The sequence below is a fragment of the Mandrillus leucophaeus genome, unplaced genomic scaffold, assembly GCF_000951045.1.
Source record: "Mandrillus leucophaeus isolate KB7577 unplaced genomic scaffold, Mleu.le_1.0 Scaffold650, whole genome shotgun sequence".
In the NCBI taxonomy this organism is placed as follows: Eukaryota; Metazoa; Chordata; class Mammalia; order Primates; family Cercopithecidae; genus Mandrillus; species Mandrillus leucophaeus.
The window spans coordinates 40,303-49,324 of NW_012107031.1; the positions used below are offsets into that span (position 1 = coordinate 40,303).

General features: G+C 45.2%; 1 protein-coding gene across 2 annotated transcripts in view; it reads right to left on the reverse strand.

Annotated features, from left to right (window-relative positions):
• Window positions 1-9,022, reverse strand: part of ANXA13 (annexin A13) — a 58,427-nt gene that overhangs the window by 18,777 nt on the left and 30,628 nt on the right. For both annotated transcript variants that reach the window (XM_012001149.1, XM_012001148.1), the window contains one exon: window positions 4,145-4,239. In XM_012001149.1, coding sequence (XP_011856539.1) covers window positions 4,145-4,239 — 95 coding nt within the window. The remainder of the gene's footprint in view (window positions 1-4,144; window positions 4,240-9,022) is intronic.

Consider the following 9,022-nt stretch of genomic DNA (forward strand, 5'->3'; position numbering starts at 1 on the left):
CCTGCTGAGAACATGCAACCTGCTGGGAACATGCAACCTGCTGAGAACATGCACCCTGCTGAGAACATGCAACCTGCTGAGAACATGCACCCTGCTGAGAACATGCAACCTGCTGAGAACATGCAACCTGCTGAGAACATGCAACCTGCTGAGAACATGCAACCTGCTGAGAACATGTACCCTGCTGAGAACATGCAACCTGCTCTCAGCTGCCCAACCACCTTCCCCCAGGGCGGGCAAAGAGGAGCTCCCTGCTCAGGGCTGGAGACCTCGCTGATGCATCACAATAACAACAGTATCTGCAGAACATTTGAGGGCTCAGAGAGCTTTTTCAGCCAGTCCTCAAGATCGCTGAAAAACCCTCAAGACCTGTTGAACCTGAGAAGATGAAGCATTTTCCCCAAATATTCAGCTAGGAAGGACTGAAATACAGGGCTGTTATCTCTAGGACCGGAGAATTTGTCATCCAAATCGGGATGCTTTTCAGTTTGGAAGGGGGCACTATTAGCAATTGCAGAGGACAACAGGGATAAAGAGGATTGTCATGGGAAGACTGACGGCCTATATCATCACTTCAGTTATCTCGCTAAATCCTGGAAGGGACACACATGAGGAAGAACGCAGGTGTGTAGAGGGGGAAGTACATGGAATTCTTACTGGCATCTTTTTTGTTTTTTTTTTTTTTTTTGAGACAGGGTCTCACTCTGTCACCCAGGCTGGAGTGCAGTGGTGCAATCATGGCTCACTGCAGCCTCGACCTCACGGGCTCAGATGATCCTCCCATCTCAGCCTCCTAAGTAGCTGGGACTATAGGTACACACTGCCATGCTTGGCTAATTTTTAAAACTTTTTGTGTAGAGATGGGGTTTTGCTATGTTGCCCAGGCTAATCTCACACTCCTAGGCTCAAGTGATCCTCCCATCTCAGCCTCCCAAAGTGCTGGGATTATAGGCGTGAGCCACCACGACCCCCAGCCTGGCAGCTATTCTGACAAGCACTTGTCTTCCTCTTTTCTTTGAGCACCCTCTTTTCACAAGAGAACTAACTACCTTCTCCCTGCCTCCCTCTGACAATGTGGTTTAACAGGATAAATGGTCAAGGATGGGCATTAGCCTACCTAGAGTAGTTAATGCCCCAACTTAAACCAAAGACCTTCACGTGGAGCGACAGCCTAGGATAGCTCAGGTTGGAGGCCCATAGGCCAGCTGGCATTTCAAGGACACGAACTATAGCATAGGGTGGGCAGCTCCCCAGCAGTGTGGTATGATGGCAAGGAACACAGCCACAGCAGCTTTGTGACCTTGGAAATGTACTTAATTCCACCAGCTGTCAGTTTTCAGCTCTAGAAAATGGAGACAGTACAAGACTGACCTCGCAGGGTTATTCGGAGAATTAAATATGACAATCCTCGTCAATACTGAGCATAGTGCTTGACACATTTTAAATGGTCAACAAACGCTTATTATCATTAATCTCCCATGCTGAAAAAAATTTTCTAAGAGGAGGGAAATAGACTATTTCTCAAATGAAGCTCTGAGCTTTTGGCCTGGGAGAAAAACCCGGAATATTTTTGTCCAAAGCCCTGGGATCTGCAGTCCTACAAGGGGGTTGTAATATTATGCCTCTGCCCCACAGTAGCTGCTCCAGCCAACACTGCCTCTTGTGAAGGCAGGTCTGTGGTCAGTACTCTATGGTGTGGAGTCACCTAAATATTGGAAATATATTTTCAGGCCAGGTAGGCATGATATACAGCTGCAGAGAAGAGAAATCCCAGCTTCCCACTCTTACAAGCCACAGGCATTACAACAAATCCTTGTGTGTTTACATTCTGTCTGGACAGAGTAGTAGGCTCGGGATAGCTCAGCTCTACTCCTGGTTTTCCTGCTAACTCTGTGTTACCATGGGATGGTTATTCTCTTTGGAGGTCAACTGACACGGGGCTGAGATTGGATCATATCTAACATCTTCTAGCTTCGTGATGTTGGGATTCTAGATCATCTCTTTGGCAGTCTCAGCTCTCTGAAACACAGCTGAGAACCAGAAAGTAAGCAAATGATTGGCAAATGAAGTATCACAAAGTTTTGTGCTAGAACATGCCCATTTAAGTTTTAACAGGATCCCTAGGCTTTCACTTTGAACCCATTTACTCTTCTTTAGACTAAAGATTAAGAAGCATTGTATCCGAGTTTTCTTTCTTTCTTTCCTTCTTCCTCTCTTTCTTTCCTTCTTCCTCTCTTTCTCTCTTTCTCTCTCTCTCATTCTTTCTTTTTCTTTCCTTCCTTCCTTTCTTTCCCTTCCTCCCCTCCTCCCTTTCTCTTTTTTTCTTTTCTTTTCTTTCTTTCCTTTCCACAGGGTCTCACTCTATCACCCAGGCTGGAGTGCAGTGGTGCAATCACAGCTCACTGAGGCCTCAACTTCTTGGGCTTATGTAACCCTCCAGCCTCAGCCTCCTGAGTAGCAGGGACTACAGGCACGTACCACCATACCCAGCTAATTTTTTACTTTTGGTAGAGATGAAGGTCTCAACTCGTCTCAAACTCCTGGGCTCAAGCGATCCTCCTGCCTTGGCCTCCCAAAGTGTTGGGATTACAGGTGTGAGCCACCTTGCCTGGCCTGACTTTTCATATTGATAGGGTGAATGTGTCTTGGGAGGGTACTGGAATTAGGGATGTTGACAGGGATAAAAATTCACCTTCAGACCGGGCACGGTGGCTCATGCCTGTAATCCTAGCACTTTGGGAGGCTGATGTGGGCAGATCATGAGGTCTCAGGAATTTGAGACTAGCCTAACCAAAATTAAAACAGAAAAATTTTACTAAAAACACAAAACTTAGCCAGGTGTGGTGGCACGTGCCTGTAATCCCAGCTACTCAGAAGGCTGAAGCAGGAGAATCGCTTCAACCTGGGAGGCAGAGGTTGCAGTGAGCCAAGATTATGCCACTACATTCCAGCCTGGGCAACAGAGTGAGACTCCATCTCAAAAAAACAAAACAAAACAAAAAAATTCAGCTTCATGCATTCAATTGAATGCAATTGAACTGAAGATGCACTTATTTTCATCAGAAATTACATTGATGAGCCTAAGAGTAAGGAGAGAAGCAGAAAAAGCACAAAAGCACAGCCATTTGGGCCATCTAGTGTATGAGCAAATAGCTCTACTTATGGCACTGGGTCCTCCAGGAATGGATACTGTTCTTGAAGTCAGAAGACTTGGATGTGAGACTTGGATGTGGGTCCTGGTTCTCTCTCTTTTTTTTTTAGATGTGTGTTGTTGTAAAATGGAAACAATCATAGTTATCATAGCTTTCCTGTATTGGTACATACTGGCCTTATCCTGACTGGTTCTCCCAGAAACCTGAGAAGGGAGCTAAGTTGTCATCTTATTTCTATCCATGAAAAGACCAAGGCCTGAAGCAATTGTTACCTGCTCAATATCAAATAAATAGGAAAACCCATCTTCATCTTTCTATATATCTATTTATACATACAGTGATTGAAATGGTAAAAGTTTGATAAATACAAATGAGAATACAGCATAATAATTGATATTCATTTTGCATAATGATAATTCTAATGACATTAAGAAAAGGTTAAGTTGTGTTCATTATATATTAATAAAGAAATAAGAAAGCCTAATGCATACTTGAAGACTTCTCTATATAACATTATTTTCAACAATAAAAAGAATGAAAGAAAAGAAAGAAAATGTAAAGAAAAAAGGTGTTGATAGCTTAATGAAATGGAGGGTGTTTTTTTTTTTTTTGTAGTTTTCTGTAACAATCACTTATGAAAAATTCCTGTATAAAGACTCACTTGTGGAAACTGATTTTCAAATTACTGATCTATCTACATATGTACAGTTAGTTCAGATTAAGTGAAAAAAACACTAGGGTCGTAACAGAAAAGTGAAGTCAATTTAAGAAATAATGAGTTTAAGAGTACTGATTTTACAGGCTATTGAGTTAACAAAGCAATTTCAGTTTTTCTGAACTCCATTAATGCTTTTAAGTGGTGATTTCAGTTTTCCTCCTGGGCTGACTCAATAAAGCTATAAAGATATTCTGTATGGCCATTGGGACATGAGGAAGCCGAGATGGCCGAGGCCACGGCTGGGTGAGTGCTTGCTGACTACCCCTGGAATCACCTTGCCGTACGTTGCCTTGTACTTTTGCTTGATTTGTTGCCTCTCATCTGATGTCCTGCCCGATAAGATTTCAATGATGGCTGCTTCATTGGTTCCTAAAATGCAGGAGAAACAAACAAAGCCACAGTGAACAAGAAACAAGATGGAAGTTTATTTTAGTCCAGGGTGAGGAAGCCAGGACTCACAGTTTAAAGGTGGGCAGAGGCATCTATGAACCCAATGGACCCTTAGCTTTGATGCCTTGTGCTGAAAACTGTATTCTTTTCACTCACTTAGTCAAATAGCCATTGAGGCCTCACAGTGCATGGCACACAGTGCTAGGCATTGTGGTGGAAAGAGGAACGAGTATGGCCAGTTCCTTGATTTTATTCCTAGGGAAATGAAAACATTTATCCACCCAACGCTTGTATGTGAATGTCCATAGCAGCATTACTCATAATAGCTCAAACACGGAACAGCCCCGGTGTTCATCACCTGAATATGAATAAAGAAAATGTGGAGTATCCACACAACGGAATGCTATTTGGTCAGAAAAAGGAATAAATTACGGATAGATGTTACAACATGGATGAACCTTGAGAACGTTATGCTAAGTGAAAGAAGTCAGTCATAGCAGATCACATGTTATATAATTCCATTCATATGAAAGTCCGGAATAGTAGAATATACAGAGGCTGGAAGTATACTAGTGGCTGGGGTGGGTGGGCTTCCTAGGGGGATGGTAGCTGGAGTCCAGGGCTGCTTTTTGAAGTGATGAAAATGTTCTAAAATCGACTATGGTGGCGGTTGCATGTATCTGTGAGTATAATAAAAACTATTGAATTAAACACTTTAAATGGATGAATCATATGGTGCATGAATTATATCTCAATAAAAATGTGTTTAAAAACAACAAAGAAAAAGACGGCCTGTTCCTTGGCCTCTGGGTGCTTACAATTGCATGAACAAGGTTAAGATATAGGCTCAAACTGTTACAATATTAACCCCACCCGTGCATTTGTTAATCTCAGGAGAGAAGTCTTGATTGAAACTATGAAGGGAGGTTGCCCCTTTTAACTCCTATTACCTTTAAATTATGCTTTTTTTTTAAAGCTTTTTTTCCCCTGATGCTCAAAGTAATATAAGCTTATGGCAGCAATTTGATCAGTACTGAAAACTATAGTGAATAAGAAAGAAGGGGGGAATATCCAGGTTTGAACCAGAAACCAGGATCAGAAAGACGACCCAGGTATTTCCAGTGTGGGAATGAGAAAGACTGTTTTATCACCAAGCCCCACATTAGATTTATTCAGGCTGGATTCAAATCATGGCTCCACCCTGTACTGACTGCATGACATTGGGCAAGTGATTTGTCTTGCTAAGTCTCAGTTTTCCCACCTGTGAGATGGGGGTAATAGTATCCAATAGAATAGAAATAGAATATACAATAGAATGAAACGCGAGGATCCAAGCGTGGGTCCAGTCTGTGGTGGTCCTGAGAGTGCACGTGGGAAACCCAGGACACCAGGGGATGTAAATGACCACGTGCCCGGCACTGCCTCACTTCCATGCAGGGTGTGCACAGGGACCAGACTCCATGAATTGCTCACCCCAGGGATCAAGCTCACTGGGATCAAGGCACAGCAGTCAGCAATCATGGGAGCTGGAGGAAACGTCAGAGACTACCCAGTCCAAGCTCTTACAGATGACGAAGCTGATGCACAACACAGCGCCTCTTCTCGGTTCCTGCGTGTACCTGACTGTTCTGCAGCATTTGAATTCTGCAGTTGGGAGTTCTTTTTTTTTTTTTTTTTTTTTGAGACAGGGTCTGGCTATGTCACCCAGACTAGAGCGCAGTGGCATGATCACTGCAACATGCACCTCCTGGGTTCAAATAATTCTCTTGCCTCAGCCTCCCGTGTAACTGGGATTATAGGCACCCACCACCACGCCCGACTAATTTTTGTATTATTAGTAGAGATGGGGTTTCACCAAGTTGATCAGGCTGGTCTCAAACTCCTGGCCTCTGGTGATCCACCTGCCTCAGCCTCTCAAAGTGCTGGGATTACAGGCATGAGTTGCCGCACCTGGCCTGCGGTTGACAATTCTTTGTGTAAAACACCTTCCTAGATGACTTTGTACCTCCTTTCCCAGTCCTTCCTTTCTCCTCTCCATCACCTTCCTCTCAGCGTTCTTGATTGGCTTTTATTCTTCTGCTGGCTTTTTAAACTCGGTTTTCAGTTCTCCTCTCTAATGGAGTCACTCCTTTCCCAGGCGACTCTCGCCCTTTTACTGATGACTCCAAGATCAGCGCCTCTAGCCCTAATCTCTCCTCTGAGTTCAGATCTTATTTCCAGCTGCCTGTAGCCAGCTTCGTACAGATGTCCCAAGGCATTTCAACTTCCACTGTAGCTTAAACTGAACTCATTTTGTCTATCCTTAAATCCATTCCCCATCCTGTTCCTTTGTCTCAGCGCATGGCATCACCTGGATTAGAGAAAATCCAAAGTCACCTTTGAGGGCCCACCTGTCTTTTTTACTCTCAAATATTACCAAGTCCTGCCTGTCTCACCTATGAGACAACTCTTTCACCTGTTCCTTTTCTTCATTCCTACTGTCACTGCCTAACAGGCCCTAAGTGTTTTTAGCCCCCACCCCGACACCAGGCTCTGATCTCTGCAGTCCACCCTGGGAAGCTCGCATGTGTTCATTTCACACCATGCTTTAAATACCTTTAATGATTCCTCTTGACTCCTACAATGACATCAGAATCCCTTACGGTGGCGTTGAGACTTCCTGCAGTTTGGTGTCATGCTTCTCTTCTAGATCCATCTCTGCACACAGCAGCCCAAGGCTTACTCACCTAATCTCAGCCACACTTGTTAAGTTTCTGCTTCCTCTGTTTTGGCACAGCACGCTATTTACATGTATATTTCCAGGATCATTGTGGTGATTATCTAAGACTGCAGTACTGACATTCTGAGCCCGATACCTGGGCTCTAGGGAGTGGCCACTAAATGGCAGTGTGTGCTGTTATGGTGCCACTCACTGCTGTCTTGCTCTGGTTGGTGGGTGGACCTAGATGATGGCTGCCACCCAGCTAAGCCATCAGCATCCTGAAGGAACAAGATCGTGCAAATGCATTTTGATGCATTTTGATGGAAGACTTGAGAGTAGGAAAAATCTAGGCCATGAGGATGGGAAATGAATGGAGGGAACCTAGCTGGAGATGGGGAAGAGAACAAAAGGGAGCCCTGGCAAAAAAAAAATGTGAGCTGTTTAATCCTCCCTCCGCGCCAGCACCAGCCCTCAGAGTCCGCTTTGGAAAGACAGAGAGGGGACTTAGAAAGACAGGGCTGAGCAGGGGTCTGATGTGACAACTGTGTTCCAAACCTTTGGGTCCTTGGATCATTCACTTAACCTCAAAGAGTATTTTCACCTCCACAGCTCGGGGAACATTTAGCTGTTTCGTTCCTATTGGAGAAACAGAATTCTAGGAGGAGCTCACTTGCAAAAATAGCAGGAGTGAGTTACCTGCCTGGTGCTGGCTTGGTTTCAACACTGGGATTCACGTTGTCCTCCTTCATTTCCTCCCAGAGCTTCAGAGCTTCGCCTCCATCATGGGTATCCAATTGCTCATTCTATGACATTATTATCTTTTTTTTTTTTTTAAAAAAACCTTTGAGTGTCAGAAATCTCACTTCAAAAGGGATTTCTTTTTCTTGTAAATATCTCTCGAACCTACCCCTTTCTTTCTATTCAGGCCACCCCTGTCCCAGACGAGGGCCTCGGCCTCTCAGGCCTGGATCCTGGCAGGTGCCAAGCCCAGAAGGAGCCTTTCTGGCCACAGGAGGCCCAGTCACTGTACTGGGCCTGCCAGGAAGCTGGGGCTCATGTCTGGCTCTCCCTTTTCCCTCACCCCACATTCAATCAGACTAAGGTCTCTCCATTCCACCTCCTTAGTGCCTCTCAGATGCACCCGTTTCTCTCCATCCTCATCTCCACCCCATCGCTCAGCACAACTACGGATACCGCCCACATGCAGGTTCCTCTGTTGCTCTCACTTTTTCCAGTTGGCATTCACTGCCCCCAGAACAACCGTTCTGAAGTGTACATTGGCCTGCTCACCCCTCTGCTTCAAACCCTTCAGTATAGGCCTCTGAAATGCAGAATGAGGCTTCAACTCTGCAGTGGGGCCTATGGGGGCCTTTTGGCCGCTCAAAGTCTCGTCCTCCTACCTGTCCTCCCCCAGGCTACTTTCCACCCACCTCGTAGATGATTTGCAGCTCCTGGAACAAACAACACTTTCTTTCTCGCCTCTGGGTCTTTGCATGGGCTCTTCCCCCCATCGGGAACATGCCGATCCTCACCTCTGCTCCCACTTCGCCTTCAGGTCTCAGCTCCCTGCACACTCCTGGACAGATGAGGCATCTCGCCCTCTGTGTCTCTCATGCTGCCTGCTCTTCCTGTCTCTGCCAGGACACACTGCAAGTTCCACGGGAGCAGAGTGTTTTGTTCACAATGGTATTCCCACAGAAGGCTGTCAGTATTTATCAGATGACTTGCTGAATGAACGGATGCTTAAACATGTGCACACGCGAATGAATGAATGAATGGATGAATGAGGAAGTTTGCATGTCATCACGACAGAACCTTGTCTCTGAAGTGGTGTAAGTTGTATGTGATACTCAGATGGGTCTGCATAGTGAGGACCAATAGAAATCCTCCATACTCTGATGCCACGTGCAGCCCACATCTGGATAATCAGGAAAATGAAATTAATATTAAAAATAATAGTGCCGGGCGCGGGGGCTCACGCCTGTAATCCCAGCACTTTGGGAGGCCGAGGCGGGTGGATCACGAGGTCAGGAGATCGAGACCATCCTGGCTAACACAGTG